We start from the raw sequence: 21,313 nt of genomic DNA on the forward strand, positions 1-21,313 counted from the left end.
GGATGAACTGAGGTAACCTTTTTTTTTTTTTTTTTTTAAAGAGTATTTAATACCTAGCTTCTAATCACAATTTACGGATCTTTAGCAGACAAACAGAGCTGACAGAAAGGATGTTTTTATATATTTTATTTTTGCAATAAACAATAATATTGGAATCAAGTTCTTACATTAGATATTTAATCATTTTAAGACAAAAACCAAGGATATCTCTTTCTTGCTCTGTTTAAGAAATAAGCAACACAGCACACAATCAGTATCAATTCTCTGGTTAGTATGAGTGGGTTTAAACCTGTTCTTCTGCCAAGACTATTTTCAATGTAGCGGAATAGCGATCAAGTCCTTGGTTTACCTCAGAGCTTTTCACATGTTTATGTCACAAGCTGAACAGCTATTTGACAAAAGATTTACGCAACAATTGTTTGTTCTGACAAACATATAAATGACTTGTAGACAATGCCCCCTAGGGACACAGAACCAGAAGTGCATTTTCCTAGCTCTTTCATTCTAGCATCGAATCCAATCTCAAGCACTGAAACAAAGCATATTTTATACAGCTGTATTAATAAGACATATTATTGTGTGTTGCATAAATGGATGTACCCTACTAATATAAAATGCTGAGAATTATGTTTTTAACACTCCCCTAACATGAGCAGGTTGAATATTGCTGCTCCTGGTCTGGTTCAGTATCTTTGAGCTCATCGTTGCTGGATGGCAGGTCACTATCCGGCTCCTTCCTGCTGGCCTCCAAGACCAGCTCAGTCATCCGAGTGAACGCCTAAGAAGCACAAAGAGTAACACTAACCCCCAAGTGGATCCAATTACGCTGGAACCATAAAAATAATGACACGTGTCTGTTCCAACAAACATTTTACAAGATTAGACATCAAAACAACCAAGTTATTCACCTCACTGATGTTGTAGTTGGTGAATGCGCTCGTCTCCAGGAAATCCATACCATAAGATTGAGCAAGCTTATTGAAACAAACCAGTGTGTTAAAGATTACAAGTCAAACAGAACGCCATCATTCAGCAAAAATTCACTTGCCTTCTTTTACCAGTGTTCACAAGATTCGAATCCAACCAACAAATCGAGTCATAAATTGTACTTTATTAACTAAATTAACTATGCAACTGCTGCATGTTTATGTTGAAGAGAAAACATTGGTAAATCAATTCCACAATGCAAAAGCACTTTTTCCACAGAGCTTGCAAATTGTAATAGTTTAATATTACTATTATTCATTCATTTTAAGGAACCCACTTTATAGGCATGGATCAGGAGCCTTTCCCAGTGTAATGGAAAGTCCATACACATGTTAACATCTGGGGTCAAATTGGCACAGCCATTTACTGACATGTATTAGTTAAATATAAATAGACTGGCCTTAAAGAAATCCACACTGACACATTCAAAACTCTGCACTGACAGTAGCCTAAGTTCAGGATCGAATCAAGGAACCCAGGAACTGTCAATATAACTTTATATTGACTTGAAGGAAACCTGCTATATTGCCAGCCAACTTGTTCTTGGTCATATATTTTGGAGAGAAAAATGCAACAGGTACCTTGTTCCCCTGCTCTGTGGTCACTTGCCTTTGAAGCTCCTCATCACGTTTGTTCCCAACAAGAAACTTTTGCACTATATGTGGTGCGTACTACAAAACAAACAAAACTGTGAAGATGGCATTGACTGTCAGATTTCAAAAGTGAAAGCCTCCTTACCTCATCAACATCACTAATCCACTTCATTATATGTTGGAAGGAGACGTAGCTAGTAATGTCATATACAAGGAAAATACCCTGGAAGAAACAGAAACACTATGAACCAAATTTTTTAATCTTTGAAGACACAGAAATCTATTGTTTTAGTCTAATCTAGTTTTTGTTATTGTTATTATAATATAAATATTCAGAGTCAGAGGCTTACACATGATCTATACCTGTGCTCGTCTGTAATACTGCTTTGTAATAGTTTGGTATCTCTCCTGTCCAGCTGTGTCCCTGTAAAAGACAAATACTGTACATTAGCAAAGCTAATTTTCAATGACTTCATTAGCTAAATTGAGACTTTGTATAATCTAAAATGTATTAGCATGTTCTTTGGCTTGTATGATCATAGACTAGATGTGTGACATCTATCTTCTCACCCACCATATCTGTATTCTTACTTTAAGACCATTGACTTCTATTGTTTTCATTTTGAAATCCACTCCTGAAGAAAAAAAATAATGGATACATATACATCAAATCAAATAAAATTTTATTTGTTACATACACATACATACAGGGTACGACATGTAGTGAAATGCTTTTTCGAAATGCTTTTTCGAAGGGAATAGAATGGGGAGAAAAAAATAAAACAAAGAAAAAGAAGGCAGATAAATAAACTATAAAACTATATAAAATATAAGAATATATAAAGATGTATATGAGAGAAAAAGATGTATATACAAAAATATGGCAGTAAGCAGTAAAACAGTAAAACTTTCTTTTGGCTTCTCCCATTAGGGGTCGCCACAGCGGACCATCCGCATGTTTGATTTGGCACATGTTTTTACGCTGGATGCCCTTCTTAACGCAACCCTCCCCATTTATCCAGGCTTGGAACCAGCACTAAGGCTTGTGCAACCCTAATGGCTGGGGTTGGTTCCCTGACCGGGGATCGACCCCGGGCCGCAGCGGTGAGAGCGCCGCATCCTAACCACTAGACCACCAGGGAACCTAGTAAGCAGTAAAACAGTAAACAATAGTAAACAATTTAAGGTGGTTTTTGATTGTCCATAAAGTGTCTGTGTGCAGTATGGTGTGGTGTAAAGTGTCCATAAAGTGTCTGTGTGCGGTATGGTGTGGTGTAAAGTGTCCATAAAGTGTCTGTGTGCGGTATGGTGTGGTGTAAAGTGTCCGTGTCCGTGTGCGGTATGGTGTGGTGTAAAGTGTCCATAAAGTGTCTGTGTGCGGTATGGTGTGGTGTAAAGTGTCCGTGTGCGGTATGGTGTGGTGTAAAGTGTCCATAAAGTGTCTGTGTGCGGTATGGTGTGGTGTAAAGTGTCCGTGTGCGGCATGGTGTGGTGTAAAGTGTCCGTGTGCGGCATGGTGTGGTGTAAAGTGTCCGTGTGCGGCATGGTGTGGTGTAAAGTGTCCGTGTGCGGTATGGTGTGGTATAAAAATATAAAGTGCATGACAGGGTTGGAACAATAAAACACAGCTAAGAAGAATATATTTTATTTATGTGGAGGAAGCAAAGAAAAGACTTAATTATAATCACAATTATTACAAATTGTCAGTACAACTACAACAATACAACTACAACAATACAACTAAACATTTAAAACTCTAAACTTTTAAAACTTTTGATATTCCTCTATCAGGAACATTGACCTTTGTTAAGAATTTCAGACCCGTCTCTGCTTTTCCAGCTCATCAAGTAGACTGGTTATCTTGATCTATGAGCATAAGTCTAGACATGGGTAGTTTTAAAGCTTTTTTCTTTTACTATCCAAGTAGCTTACCTCCAATGATGTCCTGATAAAGCAGTGACAGAATGTGACTATGCGCTAAAATGCACACTTCAGGATAACCAGAGGTGCTAATTGGTCCTCTATTGGAAAGAAGCGAGAAAAAAGAGACATGCAAACCAATATTGACACTAATATGCCGAAAGAATGTGGACTATCACTGCATTTACAGGCATTCCTCTAAACTATTTACTAGAACTAAAGGACCAGTTGCACAAAGCAACTTCCACAAAGCTTCATCTTGCATAATGGCTGACATGGAAGAATTTAAACCCTGATCCCCAGCCTCCATTAAACGCCATTGGGATGAACTAGAAAGCTCCAGGCCTCCTTGCCCAACATTAGTGCCTGACCTCGCTAATAAGCTTGTGACTGAATGAACAAATCCCCACAGGCATGTTCCAAAATAAAGTGGAAAGCATTCGCCAAAAAGATATGGATGCTTTTATAACCGCATTTTTTTTCCTCATTTTTGGAATGAGACAAGTCCAAACTGACGTTTATGGATGTCATGTTTAGGCGTCTACATACGTTTTGTCATATGTTGTATATGTCTTGAAGTGGGTCGAATTTCTGTAACAGGAACCTCATTAAAATTTTAACCCTGGCTATATTGTTCTCTCTCTCTCTCTCTCTCTCTCTCTCTCTCTCTCTCTCCCAGGTAAACATTTCACCATTCTCCAGATCTTCATATCAGTTGAAAATCTGATTAACATGGTGATGATTCAAAATCTGGAACAAACTGAGCAGATTAAACAAACTGCAGAAATAAAAATCCATCTTAATCTGAGCAACTATCAGCTGCCAAAACAAAAGGGGGTTATACTTTGTAGCTATGAATGAAACCGGTCATGAAAAGTTTAAACACTACACCGGTCTCCTATTATTGTGTTATTGTCCTTACAACAACGACAAAAATCACAATTATCCCATTTATCGATACTGTAAATACTGGTGTTGTATCGAGAGGATTTATTACTGTATTAAAATATCAATTCTTCCTGTGTTTTTTTATGCAAAAGTTTAATTTAAAATGAATTGGATCTTTTCAGTCTTGCATTTTGATTCTGTTCATTCAAACAAGTTAGCTTTTTCACCCATTCACATATTTTGGAATCAATGCATCATCTGCACCTACTGGGAGATTTTTTTATAGAGTAAAAAGTCAAAGAAAGAAAAAAAAAAAACAGGTTGAAGGGAAACATTATACAAGAGATTGAAAATAGTTTGTTTGGCTGAAAACATTTTTGATTAATGATAATTGACACATGTAACATAAGGCCAGGGTGTTGCAGAATATTAAATATTAACAATGCTGGCTGTCAGAAACTATACAGACTATAAAATCTCCTGGGGAAAACATTTATATAAGAATTGGTATCAATATCAACTATACAGGTCTTCAAATGATGCAGGTCATTTGGCATAGAATCGACAAGAAAATAAGTGAAAACAAGCCAAACCCTACTTTACAAACAGCTTGATTTCCTTTATGAATCACCAGCATCCATTTCATACTTGAAATTTCAACTTGCTTTTCCTCAACGCAGCCAGCAGGGGCCACTGGAGAGCAGAATGAATGAAGTTTTCATCCAAACCGCATCTATTTAACCCGAACAGCGCGTTTAAATGTGTAACAGTCTACAAACAGTAATTCTTTCCCTCAATTTCATCCAGGTTTATACCTAAAATGTCAGGAAATATTAAAAATAAAGTTCAACACAACTGATCTCGTGTACTAATCATCCAACACTTACCAATAGTGGAAATATGCGGCGAGAGAAACTCATTGTCCGTAAGGCGACACAGTAAACATGTTTTCCCCACACCCGAGTCTCCTAAAAGGAGAAGCCTGAACAGGACGTCGTATTGCTTCGCCATGGCGTGGAGCAAGTTCCTAACAGAACGCCTTCCAAACTGCTCGTCGACGTGAATGTGTGTGCGTGTGTTCAAGTGCTGTATTCTTTCATATTTCCTGTAATTAGGCGAAGTCTCACTCATCACCATCAAGTCAAACTCCTCTGAACATAGCCGAGAGGAAGGAAAAGAGCCTCTCCTTTCTCCACCAGTGTTCTCATATCAACCTTAAAGCAGATACAAGGACCTTCTGTTCAAACGTTTCTCAATTTCACACCTTAAAGCTTTAATTCATGAATTGTTCAGGGCCAAACTCATGTCGTGCTTTTGCTAAATCCAGATAAAAATATCAGCCTGGACACATAGCCTTGTAAACCAAGACCTTTTTGGAAAAGATAACTAACCTGAGTAAACATCTGTAGTCTTCAATATGCATTACTGATATATCTATCTATCTATATTTATATATAGATTAGGACAAGGTTAGTTTTTTTTTCCCCCTCTAGTAAGTTTGTGCGGTTTCTGAGGATCGTCTTTAGATAAATATAAATGTGGTTAACTGAGCAGTTTATATGACCCCATAGAGAAAAATGGCCTGCACGAATGAAACAACTAATTATTCTGCATCCAAGCATCATAATCCCACAATAAAGAAATCTTAGATTCATCAACCGTCAAAACACTCCAGAATTTGCATGCTGGTAGTTACATTTTCAACATTTTATTAGCTTTCCAAACTGAAACTAGTATATAATATTTTGTACCAAATTTGCTGCCACAGGTGTTCATTTATATGTTCCTCCGGCATTATTTCATGCTCAACAGCAGCTAGTGCCATTACGAGCCAGGAAAGCTAGCAACAAACGTTTTCAGGATAGTTCGAAATGCATGGTAGGTAGAAATGTATTAATTGATCTGGCCGGTGCAAAATCGTCCCTGCATTTTTTAACATTTCTAATTTCGTTCTAACCGTTGTTCTCATAAAAGCGTACTAATCTTGAGTTCAATATACCACTATCCTCTTTTACCATGAGAATTTTTTCTTACAATACTGAGCATTCTAGAGCGTCTCTTTGTAACTGTAAATGAGTGTCACCAGAGTGAAACATTCATTCATGTTCTTGAAAGGTCCGAGAAGGTTCTTAATTTGTGTGGTGTAGGTTTGCTCACACTTTGTATAAGAACTTCAGTTAAGGTCGGTTATGCACTCACTTCTCACATTGTGAAAGCAATGTTTTTGCCTCTTGTTGTCCACATTTTTAAAAATTCACAACCTGTTCAGATTGCTAAGCCCAAGTACATTAACTTTAAATTACTGAAAACCAAAAGGTAAAAGGCTTAAAAAAAACAAACAAAAAACCCCCTGAATTTCTGAAAATAAATTTTAGCCTCAACTAAATTCCAAGGCCAAAAAAGAACCCCCAACTATAGTGTACAAAGCAAAAATACAGATGAAGTTGTTGACTAGTCTGTATGCTATTACAACAGTTTCATTTCTAAAAATGCATTGAGTGATAGGAATTCATCCACACCCGCTCCCCAAAAGTGGCATAAAATCAAGCACACTGTTATGCAGTCTCCATAGACAAACACTGGCAGTAGAATGTGCCATATGTCCTGAAAAGCACAGCGATTTTAAACATGACATTGTTTAGTGCCAGCTTTTTGCCTCAAATGAGTTGGCAAATTTCTGTCCTGTTAAATCTGTCCCATAAACTGTGCTATCATTGTGAAACTGAGGCATTTAGGTGCCACATTCAACTCAGCTTCAGTAGACAAAGTCTACAGAGCTCTGAAACATTCCTATCCTTATCCCAAAACCTTTTTGCTAAGATCTTTATAAAATAGGTTTTCATGGCCAAGCAGCTGCAAACAGTCTTAAAATCACTATGCTACACCACATGTTAGTTTGAGAGGCATCATCACTGGAATCTGGAACTGTGAAGACTCTTTGGAGAGATGGCTCTGGTAGATGAATCAGGGTTTGGCAAACGCAAAGTAGATGATGGCGAGATGCCTGAAGAAAAGGAAAAAAAAAGATCCTTGGCCAAACCCACTGGAATAGTTTACAATTTAGTGTACTTCTAGGCTACTTGTAAAGCGTTGGCTTTGCTGTTTTTTGCTGATTTAAATACCTATAGTCTTCTGGTCAACCATCATTCCACGCAGTCCACCTGACAGGAGAAAATGCTGCAAGTGTGCTGAAGTGGGTTATAAAAATATCCATAGCAAAAATGCTTTTGCTCGTTCTGGATTTATGATCAATTACTGCATAAATACAAAGTTACTTAACAGTTGCATTAGCAACAACAATAGTTTATAAATCAAAGAACCCATTAGTGGTTTCAACAACTAAAACTGTTGATTCCTCATGACGGACCCTGTGAGATCCTGGCCAGTTCATTGTGTCAAAGCAGAGTAAACAAAATGACCACCCTTTATGTAATGTATTGCTAAAGCACATTGTCCTCCTGCTTTTCCTTATCGATCAATAAAAATGTGGGGTGGGAATAAGTGCACCAGGCACGGCCATATCGCTATAAATTCAAAATACAATACAGTAAATCCAATTTATTAGCCTGCCTTAGAGTTATACAGTTAGAAACTATAACATTTCTCGAATCATCCTCAGTCTTTCATTAACATCATTTATAAGCCACAGGATACAACATTCTATTTGGTTGTTGGAATATTGACCTGGCACTGTGCCCATGTGAACATAGTAGTGCCATGCCAGCATCCAATCAGAACTTTTTACATCTTTTTAAATGTGTAAATATATTTGTCTAAAACTAAATAGACAAATATATTTACACATTTAAAAAGATGTAAATATATTTGTCTATTTAGTTTTAGACAAACATATTTGTCTAAAACTAAATAGATTTTTGCCCCAGATCAATGTTCATAACATAACAATTCTATCACTTGGTTTTAACACTGAGAAATAAAAAAGGAGGGTAAATGAAGCTGATCAATGCAGTCACCTGAAACACCCCAAATTAGTGCTGTTCTTCAACTCAACATGTAAAAAAATGTGTAAGTGTTAAACATAAAAAAAATCAAAACACACAATGCAGTTTAGCAAATATACATTACATAAAATGATATACAATCAACAAGTCATTGTATTAACAATTTACCACTGGAGGCCAACGCTTCGAATAGAACATTTCAACCACACAATGAGATTCCAAAAAAGTGCAATGGATTTTGCAATTTCACATTAGTGTGTGGCTGCCATTAATATTAGCGGGTTTTACAGTTGATGTTTGGAAAGGGGATGCCGATGCCTTAATGTCGTGCGAAAGTCAAGCTCAGGTGGGAATTTGTGCGCTTTGTTCAAAGCTTGATAGTTCTGAAACCAGCTACATGTCAAGCAGTCATGCGTTACCCAGCACTGAAAGGTAAATGCTTAAAATCTCTTCTGGAAAAAAAACACTTTGAACTCTCACCCCACCATCACAAGCAGACCCGATAAGGTTCGAAGATAAAATAGTTTTATTTGGAGTCTCATAGTAAAGGTATGCCTCAACTTGCAAGACAACTGTTGGCAGTATGTACAACATACCTGTAATTTCCATGGAATGGAATAAAAAGCACAATATTTCATACACACTTTTTTCAACTGAAACCAAAACAATCCCTATGCAGGCAAGTTTCACAGAGGGAGGGGCTTATTCCATCAAGATAATTACATTTAAGAGTATACAGTGCCACATACTACATACCGAAATGGACAAACTTGCATGTAATCAAAAAAAAAAAAAAAAAAGAAAACTGCTTTTTGAATTACATGGTCACATTCAACTTCTGGAAAGAAGTTTACCTGTATTTAAAAAAGTTGTCCACTTTTGGCGAAGCAGATTAAAAATCCAAGTTCCAAAACTGTGAAGTCAGGAGATGGAAAAGTCGAGGCCAGCTACTTCCACTTATAATCTCAGGCAAAAACATCACATAAACAAAATAAAGCCTCAACATTCCATTAAATAAACAAATTCAGCAACAGATATTTGCCAAAAAAAAAAAAAAAAAAGGGGGAGAACACCAGTCTTCCATACCACAAACAACATACTCTTGTGTTCTTCTAAAAAGCACCATTGTATCTCTCATGGAAAATTAGAAATATTACAAATGTAAATTATTTATTATTAAATGCCTATTTGTTTTTTTTGTTTTTCCTGTTTCTATCTCAGAGCTCATTTGGGAAAACAATGGTTTTGTTGCTTTACATTGCCTGCTGCATGACTACTTGAAGAGGCTGAAAAATATTCGCAGTCTTAAAAAACTGCCAAGCTGCCACGCCTTGGAGGAAAATGAAGCTTTGCTTGATCCACGCACAAAGTGGCATCAGTGTTAAGAGAAGAAAGGCTGAGACCTTTCAGGCCTTTCTCAAGACACTCCCCAGGTTTCTGAACACACAGGAGAAAAGAGAGGAACGAACAGGTTGCGGGAGGGGTGAGACAGAAAAGGGGGGGGCAAGGATGGAGGAGAGAGTCTGACGGGCAGGATGGATGCGTCTAGCTGGACTCCACACGCAGCTTCTTCCTGGTGGGAGGCTCCTCAGGCTCGGACTCGGAGCTGGAATCGGAACCACCATCGAAGGCAGACACAGCACTGCCTTTAGGGTTGGTGTACAAGCTGCTGTCTGATGAGTAGCTGGCCTGCAGCTGTGTGTTGCCCTTGGCCTTCTCTAGAGCACGGACTGGCATAGGCACACAAAAAAACACAAATGCACACAAAATAAAAATAATGAAGCATTCGGCATTTTCACTGTAGCACTCAGCAACACTACTTGAACAAATAAACCTTGTACAAAACGTCTATTTCTGATCATGTGCTCATTTGTACCAAATAGCTAGCTCTCCCTTTTCATATTAAAGTTACCAAATAGGGAGGGTGAAGACTTTTACAGGTGCATCTCAATAAAAAGTTGATTTAGTTTAGAAATTTCAATACAAAAAGGAAAAATCGTATATTAAATAAATTGATCACACACAGACTGATATATTTCAAGTGTTTCTTTTAATTTGGATGCTTTGGGCTCATAATTAACAAAAACCTAGAAAAAATTTTTTTAATACTTCATAAGACCAATAAAAAACATTTTTAGTGAATTGTTGGCCTACTGGAAAGTATGTTTATTTACTGTTTATGTACTCAATACTTGGTAGGGACTCCTTTTACTTTAATTACTGCCTCAATTCGGTGAGGGATGGAGGTGATCAGTCTGTGGCACTGCTGAGGTGGTATGGAAGCTTAGGTTTCTTTGACAGTGGCCTTCAGCTCATCTTTATTTTATGGTCTCTTGTTTCTCATTTTCCTCTGGACAATACTCCATAGATTCTCTTTTTAGGGTTCAAATCTGGTAAGTTTGCTGGCCAGTCAAATACACCAACACCATGGTCATATAACAAACTTTTGCTGCTTTTGGCAGTGTGGGCAGGTGCCAAATCCTGCTGGAAAATGAAATCAGCATCTCCATTAAGCTGGTCAGCAGAGGGAAGCATGAAGTGCTCTAAAACTTCCTGGTAGACGACTGTGCTGACCTTGGACTTAATAAAACACAGTGGACCAACACCAGCAGATGGGATGACTCCTCAAACCACCACTGACTGTGCAAACTTCACACTGGACCTCAAGCAAATTGAATTCTGTGCCTCTTCTCTCTTTTTCCAGACTCTGGGACCTTGATTTCCAAATGAAATGCTATATTTTCCTTTATCTGAAAATATGACTTTGGCCCACTGAGCAACAATCCAGTCCTGTTTGTCCTTTACCCAGATAAGACACGTCTGTCGTTGTCCCTGGTTCAGGAGTGGCTTGACACAAGGAATGCGTTAGTTGTAGCCCATGGATACGTCTGTGTGTGGAGGCTCTTGAAGCACTGACTCCAGCTGCAGTCCATTCTTGATCATCATCAATGATCGTCTTCTGGACAACTGTCAAGTTAGCAGTCTTCCCCCATGATTGTGTAGCCTAAACCAGACTGAGACACCATTTTAAGGCTCAGGAAACTTTTGCAGGTGTTTGGATTAGAGTGTGACACCACGAGTCTCCAATATTGAACTTTCGCACAATATTCTAATTTTCTGAGATCCTCAAATTAAAAGAAATAAACCAGTCTGTGTGTGATGAGTCTATTACATTAAATTACTAAAATAAGTCAACTTTTTAATGATATTCTATTTATTGAGATGCACCTGTATATGATTGCTCTGAGACACCTGAAGCAATAGCAATTTTGTTCATGTTATGGCTCAGGGCAGACTTCGAGTAAAGCGCTGGCTGTCCTTTTCCGCATGCATGAACTCGCAGATGCTCATGATTGGCTAAGTTCAGTTCGATAAGCAGGGCTGAAACTAAATCTGTTGTCTTTGCTGGTTTACCAGACACATTTGTAAAATCACAGGTCGGATGTCACATCAGGAACAAATAAATGAATTTTGCAGCTGGATGCTTTAGTTGAGAAAGCGGAAAAGTCTTCAGGTGTCTCCAGTGCCATTGTAGCAAAGGGTCAAAATAGTAAATGAAAATGCTTAAACCCTTGAGTTTGGCAATGCTGTAGATAATAGCAGCCCATTAGGTTTAAATAAGAATTACCGGCCACTAGTAAATGCTTCCTCTGGCATTGGTTATTAATTTCAAAGCATGCTTTACTATAAATATATATATATATATAAAAAAAACAAAACTCACACTTACCCTGCTGCTCCAGCAAAGCATTCTGTTTCTTCAGGTCATCGATGTCCTGTTGGTGCGTGTGGTTCTTGCGGCGCATGTACTGGATATACTCTGTGGCTTTGTCTAAAATCTGAGCTCGGGAAGCCTGTTTGACAAAGTGCTGTCACACATCTGAATCATGATGGGAGGTTCGATCATGGCATTCATTTATCAACACAATAATAATAATCCTAAAATTATTCTTTAAAAGTTAGAAAGTTCATGCTGTTAACTTGCATCAAACAGTTTAAAACATGAAGAGCAAACTTTTCAAAATAGAGCAGTTACTAAATGCTTAACTTACTGTAAAACTATACTCAATCACAAACTTTAAAGCAATTAACAAATGACTTTGAATACAAATTTAACAGTATACATGTTTTTGTATTGAAAATGTGTGGCGGTCTGGGAAACTGGTCAAACTGGGAAGAATTTCTCCCAAAAATTCCAAAAACTGCACTTTTCTAAAATCCCGTATTCATCAGTGAAAAGGAAGAAAATCAGACTCATATCAAGTTTACCGCACCATGTAGACATCCAACAACTTGAACAAAACCTGACTTAGAGGGAACCTGATGTCACTTTATATAGCACCTTGGTACCTCAGGGACGTTTATGAATCACAATAACGCTACTTGAATGGAGATTCATTGAAGGAGGTTATTGAAATGGAAAGAAAAAGTCTACACACCCCTACAGGTTTAATGTGAACATTGTTCTCGAAAAATGGGTCTGATTTCAATTCAATGAAAAAAAAGTTCCTATAATCTGAATGCATAAGTTCGCACACCCTTTTATAATCGGTGATGTGACTGTGTCTCGATGTTCTCAATTAAATTAGCTGTTTCTGTAAGATCTTCCTCACATCATCTTGGTTTCACTTCACTGCTGAAGCCATTGTCCACACACAGACTACAAAGCAAGTATAGTCTCTATTGTTGAAAGGATATCGATCAGCAGAGGGGCTGAAAAGAATTATATTGTGCGTGGAATGAACAACATAAAGCCAATCATCAGCGAAGAAAGAAGATCAAAACGGACAAGACACACAATGTAGCTGGGAGACCGAGAAGAGACCTACAGCAACATTAAAAGAACTGCAGGAATGTCTGACAAGTGCAGATTACGCCTCATGTGACGACAATCTCTCATTCTTCACGTGTCTGGTTGGATGCGGGCACTTTCTCACAAAAAAACATCCACGATCAACCAAATTACCTCGAACCATGTGTCAATACTGTGTGTGTTACCACTGCACTCAGTACTATTACACCTTACACACTACGTAGCATATTTTCTGCACACCAAACATTTATTCTCTTTGTTATCCTCAGACTTCCATCCCCCCCAAGAAAACCTCATGCTTACATGTTATATAAGTAAATAATCATATCACACACACACACACACACACACACACACACACACACACACACACACACACACACTTTATCTTGCCTCTATTACTTCGCTCTCCTTTTTCTTCTTTTGTTTTGTTTTCTGTTTAATGTTTAATATTTAATATTGCTGTAGTTCGCCTGGAGCCTCACTTACGAATTTCATTGTACAAACTTGCACTGACATCTGTAATGGAAAAAAATAAACTTTGAAAATGTATTATAGTCTATGAGACCAATTCCATAAGGTACTGTATGTTTGGTAGAACACTGCTTTTCTTCAACCGCAACCCAAGATTCATATAAAGCAGTGGTCCCCAACCTTTTTTGCGCCACGGACAATACTTTGTTAAAGTTTAATGTCAGACAATATTTTCACGGACCGGTGTGGTGGATAAATGCAACAAAATAAAATGATACGACCGGCACAAAAACTCATTTTTGTTCATTTTGCTAGTTTGGGGGTTTGAATTTAGCGGTAATGTATTATGTGTTAGCGGCCGGAGCCCCTTTAAAAAGGTAGCGGATGTTGGTAGGACATGTGACCGAGGCATCATGACATGCATCAAGAGTGAGTCATAGACAGATGTGGTGGAGAGAATCCGCAAATTTTCCAAAATGAAACATCGCTCAGAATCAGATGATTAATAAAACGGAAATAATGTAAGTTATGTATTCTTTCTGTGCGGCCCGGTACCAATAGACCCACGGATCGGTGCTGGTCCGCGGCCCGGGGGTCAGGGACCACTGCTATAAAGGACAGAGGAAATCAAATCAGTGTATTTATCACTAAAAACTGCTCTACTACCTGCTCTACATGACCACACTGTATATAAACACAAATATTAAAATCTATTTAAAAACGGTAAACGCACTGCACCGTGTTTTCTTTATGATTTAGTTTGTAATAATCCCAAACTTTACAAACTTTCTGGCGTTTTCTTTGGTCGGAATCTTCTCCTCTGCCCCTCGCTGTTTTCTCCCCGTGCCTCAGTTTTTCATTCTCCAGCGTCTTCTGTGTTCCCTGTCCAGAGTGCGCCGGAGTTTAGCGGGTGGTGCGTCAGTAATAATGGTCCGTGGGAAACACGGTGCTTTTAGTGTTTAGTTAAATGGTCTAAACGAAGCATTGATTACCGTAATTTCCGGACTATAAAGCGCACCCATATATAAGCCGCACCCACTGAATTTTACAAATATATATATTTTTTTAACATAAATAAGCCGCACCTGTCTATAAGTATAACTATAATATACCTGTCTACACTAATGTACTTTCCACAGGCATTAACGAAAGACACGTTACACACGGTGTAACGGGTGAAATATGTTGCGCTTCCTTTAAGAGCATTATTATTATTATGGGAATAGCCACTGCATTTTTCCAGTATTACTGCGTGTGTTCATGACGAGGAATATGTCATTATTTTCTGATGCTCATTTCTAAGTTTCTTTGACTAAACTGTAACGCTGTTGCCAAGAAAAATAAAAAAGCACGAGTTTTGGAAACCTGTCTGTGCTTATATGATTTCTGTGTTGGCGTGCTATCCCATGACCCAGACTCAACGCGTTACAACGGCTTGTATCTAAACAGTAGCCGACCAAGAAACTTATTGTTCACTGTCTTCCTCCTTCCTTTCACAACTATTTCTCGCAGGAGTTTATCCTTTGGCATCGTCGAGCGAAAAAAAAAAAAAAAAAAAAAAACGTTTTTTCTCCCGATGCCGTGCAGCTCAGAACACAGGTGAGGTGCGTTTTTTTGTTTCCGTTCGGAAATTTCATTGGTCTAATGTTATGGGGTTCAGTTTTTTGGCTTGAAGTTTGTGAAACCGGGAAAAATCCATAAATTAGCCGCTTCGTTGTTTAAGCCGGGGGGGGGTACAAAAAGTAGCGGCTTATAGTCCGAAAAATACGGTAATTGATTTCTGTAATCGAATTACACGAGTTCAATGGTTTTGAACTGGAATCAAACTGAAGTTTATGGGCAGGAGAATTTGATGAATTTGAAAGGATTTTGGCAACAAAAAAAAATAGAGAAAGAAACAAACAAAAAAAAGAGAGAGAGGAACGGGGATAATGTACCAAGAAGCCATATAAAGTGCCATTCTGTTCGATTCTGAACAGATTTGGTTTAATTGGAGTGTCGAGTATTGATTTCAAAATATCCATGTTTTCCAAAACATTTTATGTATCATTAAAATAAATAGATCTTATCTGTATCGTCCCAGACCACCATTTTACAGTGGTAAAGAAAAACAAACACCTTATATTTATATGCACCAAATATTTAACACAATTAAAAGTCAGAATTAAAAAAATGTCCTCCAACCTTCTCTCCTTGTAAAGAAGGCACAGAGTCACGTAAACTGTGAAAGCTGTCTTTGATGTGGTCCCTCCGTTTGCGCTCCAGTGCGTTGTGGTGTGCTCGCTTGTCTGCCTGCAGTGAAATAAAACAGGCCGGGTTCTTACGCAGACACGAAATAGGTATCATTACAATAGCGTACTATAATTCTGCTAACAAGGAAAAGCGCCCAAGCACTATGATTTGATCTTTTTTTTAATTTATGAGTAAAAGTCATCAAGAGGTTTACTGCTGAGGTTATGGAGTGATACGGTTTCTCACCAAATGCAATATTCTATTTTCACGCCTTTAAAAATGTCTTTATGGCACAAAACGTTTTAAAATAACATTCAATTCTGATGACAGGAGACAGTAACAGTTACGCTGAAAGAAAAAAAAAACAAGCACCAGATGCAAAGCAGCAGATGAAAACTTTGTACGCTTTCCATTTTTCTACAAACTCACAATCATGCTAAATCAAACTGAATAGAATTAAACTGAATAGAATTGAATTTTTCGGTCATATCGACTGTAGGCTTAAATTCCTGTTCTTGATTGACATAAGCCTATCTGACTCAAGCTTCTGGCCCATGCGTTGCTTTTTTTTTTTTTTTTTGCTTACCACATCTGAACAAGCTGTTTCATTTGTGCGGTTATTTAAACTTCCTGTCAGTTCAAACCCTCTCAGCTAAAGGGATGGGAAACGTAAGTTGTCCAGTGCGAGAGAGGTGGTTGGATGAAAACTCGCCGATTGTTAATCATTAAGATTAGAACGTTCTGTAGCCTATCTATCTTACATTTACTTAGTGTGAAAAGTGTCTACTGTGTGTTGTAGGTTTTTTTTGTTTTGTTTTGGATAGAAGACAAGCGCCAAAGAAAACGATAGCTGCCCATGACACTGTGATAAACTCGTGTTAGGTTTGTCAGCAGTTCGATTACCAATGTTTTATTTCCCTCAGAATCAGGAACTGACATTGTATAAGAGCGCTTGACTGATTTACACAACAAATAACAGCGCTCGAAAACACGTTACACCCCCTCGAAACAATATAATTACACTTAATGGTAATTTAGCTACATAAATAAAGATGAAACAGCAAGGTGTTTAGGAAGAGCTTTTTTCGACTGTGAACAACTTCACCCACATCTAATGAGGTTTAATAAGGTTTTCTGAGACCTTGCGCTTTTTGAAATGATAACTGCACACGTCTGAGCTGAGGTTCAACGAATAACAGTGTTAACAGCACCTATGGTGACCACCTGAACGGCAGATAAAATGACACTCCTTGCTCTCGCATTCCAACAACGTATACAGATGTATAAAAGTTCCTGAAATCACTCTATCCCCATAGCGAAACACTGAAAATTGTAAATCGTGTAACGGAAAACTTCCTTCACACTCCTCTAAAAAGTTAAATGGATGAGTTTTATCCTCAAACAGAAGAGTTACAAGTTTACTACCATGTTTGCAAGACCCACCCTTGGGAAAGGGGGCGGGACATAGATATACTAGAAAGGATTTGATTGGATGAACCATAAGTAGAAGATATACAAGTTGAATCAATAAAAATAAAACTTTTTATAAAAAAAAAGTACTCCCCAATTCTTTTCTATACTGTTGTATTGGTGTATATAACACTAAGTTGATAAAACGCTTTGAAACGCTTATCTTGTTGTCAGAGGTACAATATAAAGAGAAATATAGCAGGTCTGACACAGGATACTGTATGTAAACAGCTTATGTACTATACAAGAGCATCTGATCTGGATTTATCAGACATGCCTGTGCATTTGTTTTTCCTGTATTAAGATCTTTATAATAAAATTGTTGTTTAGCAGTTGGCTCATTGGTCAATCAAGCAGTCATATGACCATGCATAAGTAAGAAATGTGTGAAGTGGACATGTTTTTCCAAAGTAATGCTTGAGGTTAATGAAGATCAAGATGATAATGGACCCGAAGGCCACATGAAGACGACATCAGCAGCAGCAGCAACAACAACAAGAGCTCATGAGTTAGCAAAGCAGCTACATACCACTGGGAGAAATCTCGACGACTCTTCCTGGAAAAAAAAACAAACCGAAAGAAAACCGAATTAACTGGAAACGAAGACACACGAATCTGAATCTAAATCATTTCACATGATCGGTCACACACTCGAAGTGGATGAGGAAATCACTAAAAAAACAAACAAGCAGCGCTAGCTTTTTGGCTAACTCAGTAAGCTCTCTGTAGGCTAGCTAGCTACTGGGAAATAAAGCACTGAAGCACGCGTCCGATCCATTACACATTCACAACACTTCCACAAACACACGCCCGAGCTCGAATCAAGAGAGGAGCAGTGTGACATACATCACTGTCAACTTCGATGTCATCGTTATCACTCATTCTCTGATCCGGACTGAAACCCCACTCCCGATTCCGAGCAGACTGCACACAGCACAGCTCCACGGCGAGACTACAGCCACTCGAGCAGACGTGTACACGTGACTGACGCGAAGTGCGCGCATGCGCGGTGGCGCGAGGCATGCCGGACATGAAGGTTCTTAAAGGAAGCGAGGCTCACTAGCTGGGCCTAGGCATGGGCGATACGATTTCTTTTATCTTCCATCCGATACCAAGTACAGTGCAACCTCGATACTCGCGGGGGTTATGTTTTTATGACCCCTCGCGAGTAACAAAAAATCAAAAAACAAAAAAAGGTTCCTTTTTCAAGGGGAATTGTATATGTACTTTACTGTAAACTCAACAAAAATTGTGAATAATTTGTCATGAATGTTATATTTACTGCTTTAAATGAATTATACAATAATAAAATAGTACAACATTTTTTTTAATGTAATTTATTAGTACAAACTCTGTTTTGAAATGTTACTCCAAACTTTCGAGCCACAATTATCGCGGTTCCACTGTGCTTTCAAGATAAGTATCGTCGATATCAATACAGATACCGATACTTCTATGAAATATGTATACAGTGTTTTAATAAATAATAAAATCATTTTTTTCCAACTATTTTTACTCATATACGTGTAATATTCTGCTCCCTGTGAAATACTGAAGTATCATATGTGAAACAATCTGTATGGTATAAAGTATACCTATAAATAAATCAATGTAACTCGACTTTTTGTATTCAAATAACCTGATCACCACTTTGTACCTGGATATTATCTCTGAAGGTCTCTCCCAAATGATTCTGCTATAAAACATTGCCTCAAGCCAAGGGCCGTGTCAGTGTTGTCTCCTGTGCTTGCCTCAGCTGTACTCTGTCTTGCTCTATAGGGTGTTTTAATTTAAGATGCTTTGTCATATTTGTGGTATTGCCACAGTGGCGTATTGTTTTTTGACAAATGTCACATGAAGCTTAATCAATGTTAAGTGAAGTGAAATAACTCCGGTCATGATCGCAGCCATGCACTTGCATCTTCTGCACTGAGTGTGCTTCGACTGAGTGAGCGAACACTGTCATGAGAAGCAGTGGTACAGTGAAAGAAGATATACAGTAGTTCTCACTGACATTCCTATTTAAGTTGTATAAATATGTATATACTATACGGCATATTATTGTTATTCTGAACTCACTTGTTTAAAACACAGATAGCATCGATACTTCCATTTGAAAATCGATCCTTTAGATACAATGACAGTACAGGTAGACCCCAACTTACGAGGTAGATAGGGACCGAAAACCAGTAGTAAGTCCATCAGGTCGTAAATAGAAGAACAGTGACTAGTATTTGATGCATTCTGACACAGACATAAAGAGGCACTGTAAACACATTTACATTTTTTTTTAGATAGTACAAATTAACTAAATAAAAAATTATTATTATAATTTTTTTCCCGTCTGAGGTGACCATCATATTTCTGAAATGTTGTAAGGGTCTGACTGTATAGAAATTATTAATCCTTTACCCTTATCACCAGCTGGGCTATCAGGGCAACCAAGGCCTTCTCTGCTGGCTTAAACACTCAGAATCAACAATCAGATTCATGGACTACACCATTAAGCAGGTGTACAATAATGTCAGTATTTTCACATCCTGTGATTCAGTTGTCAGAGAGCGCACAAGTCGGAGCTTGCAAATCACATCTGTATGTATTAAATATATTTAATAGCTTGTTTTAATCCACAATGGCTGACAGAGGAGGAGAAATTTATTTGATCGCAGACATACTTTTCACCAAAAGCTGTATATTGTTAGGAAAGGTCAGCCGAAACTGTTTAAAACAGCAAAAACAAAAACATACAACTTGACATTTATTTAAAATTCCCAGGAAAACCATAATGCATGAAAAAATGCACAAAAATGCACAGAAAACCAGGGTCATTTAATAAGGTTAATATTGATGACTGTGCTAGAGATGGTGTATAAGGTGCAGCTGTGACTGCAGTGAAAGGAGAATTGTGTTAACTGGGTTTCTTGCTTTATAGGGGGGCCCGGGTTACCAATGACCATGCCAGGTATTGATAGCCAGCAATATTTGATTTGAGAATGTTAATGGAGAAGTATAGAGAAGGTCAGAAGGAGTTGCATTGTGTGTTTGCGGATTTATAGAAAGCGTACGACAGGATGCCGAGAGAGGAGTTGTGGTATTGTATAAGGAAGTCTGGTGTGTCAGAGAAGTATGCGGTATTGACTAAAAGACAGCAAGTGGAGTTGGAGGTAGCAAAGCTGAAGATGCTAAGATTGGGAGTGACAAGGATGGAAAGGATTAGGTTTATTAGAGGGACCATGCATTTAGGATATTTTAAAGACAAGGTAAGGGAGCGTAGATTGAGATGGTTTGCACAGTGCAGAGGAGGACCATGGGGTGTATGATGAAGGCCAAGGAGGAGGTTTATGGATGTGGTGAGGGAAGACTGAAAATAAAGAAGAAGACTCCCTGATCTACCAGTCACCCCTCTTTCTCTCTCTCTCTCTCTCTCTCTCTCTCTCTCTCTCTCTCTCTCTCTCTCTCTCTCTCTCTCTCTCTTTCTCTCTTTTCTCTCTCTTCTCCTGTACCTTTCTTTTTTCCAGACGCAAATGGAGACCACTTTGTGCAGCTGAGGATGGTCCCACATGAACAGCCTAAAGATCCTTGAAATTACTGAGCAACTCAAGAACTATGAGGATGGATTTGGACTGTAAATAATATCAACAGTCTGCTACAATTTCTTATTACAGTAGTTTTTATAAAATAGAAAATCCAGATATTTGTGTAAAAACTCTACACTTGCTCACAATTAAATCTCGCATTGATTATAAAATACTTATAATACTACTACTAATGTATAAAGCACTTAGCGGTCTCGCGCCACAGTATCTGAGTGAACTTCTGTACCAATATGATCCCCACACGTAGTTAGATCAAAAGGTGCAGGCTATTTGTTGGTACCTCAAATAATGAATGGTTATGGTTCAGCCTTCCAATCAGTGTTCGGGACTCAGACACAGTCTTAGTGTTCAAGTCGAGGATAAAAATATATACAGTGA

At 38.1% G+C, this 21,313-nt stretch overlaps 2 protein-coding genes and 1 long non-coding RNA gene across 10 annotated transcripts; 1 reads left to right on the forward strand and 2 right to left on the reverse strand.

Moving 5' to 3' along the window:
- Positions 1–111: 111 nt before the first annotated feature.
- LOC310731124 (ras-related protein Rab-15-like) lies at positions 112–5,525 on the reverse strand (the record flags this gene model as incomplete). The annotated part of the gene is made up of 7 exons (XM_083550530.1): positions 112–778; positions 909–974; positions 1,569–1,658; positions 1,726–1,803; positions 1,944–2,004; positions 2,155–2,215; positions 5,276–5,525. The coding sequence occupies 7 exons, from the start codon at positions 5,523–5,525 to the stop codon at positions 644–646; spliced, it is 741 nt and encodes a 246-aa protein (XP_083406656.1). The 3' UTR covers positions 112–643.
- A 203-nt stretch (positions 5,526–5,728) lies between these two features.
- LOC310731143 lies at positions 5,729–9,155 on the forward strand. The gene is made up of 2 exons (XR_014535071.1): positions 5,729–8,147; positions 8,232–9,155. It is a non-coding gene; the product is annotated as an uncharacterized lncRNA (long non-coding RNA).
- LOC310731126 (protein max) lies at positions 8,859–18,354 on the reverse strand. Of its 8 annotated transcripts, none has more exons than XM_083550533.1 (5): positions 18,186–18,348; positions 17,869–17,895; positions 15,822–15,929; positions 12,075–12,219; positions 8,859–10,080 (listed from the first exon to the last, which is right to left on the reverse strand). In XM_083550533.1, exons 1-5 carry the CDS (start codon positions 18,219–18,221, stop codon positions 9,896–9,898), a joined length of 501 nt encoding a protein of 166 aa, XP_083406659.1. In that variant the 5' UTR covers positions 18,222–18,348; the 3' UTR covers positions 8,859–9,895. The 8 variants fall into 8 exon arrangements, with proteins under 8 accessions (XP_083406659.1, XP_083406661.1, XP_083406660.1 ...); XM_083550535.1 differs by having other exon boundaries at positions 12,075–12,204; positions 18,186–18,344; XM_083550534.1 differs by having other exon boundaries at positions 12,081–12,219; positions 18,186–18,344.
- Positions 18,355–21,313: the final 2,959 nt, after the last annotated feature.

This window comes from Silurus aristotelis (assembly GCF_946808225.1).
Source record: "Silurus aristotelis genome assembly, chromosome: 9".
In the NCBI taxonomy this organism is placed as follows: Eukaryota; Metazoa; Chordata; class Actinopteri; order Siluriformes; family Siluridae; genus Silurus; species Silurus aristotelis.

Coding starts and splice junctions, on each gene's coding strand:
- LOC310731126 (XM_083550533.1), bottom strand. CDS start 18,221: ATGAGTGATAACGATGACATCGAAGTTGACAGTGAT. Junction 12,220..15,821: donor CTTCTTTACAAGGAGAGAAG/GTTGGAGGACAT, acceptor GATGTGTGACAG/CACTTTGTCAAACAGGCTTC. Junction 10,081..12,074: donor GCTGGAGCAGCAGGGTAAGT/GTGAGTTTTGTT, acceptor TGCCTATGCCAG/TCCGTGCTCTAGAGAAGGCC.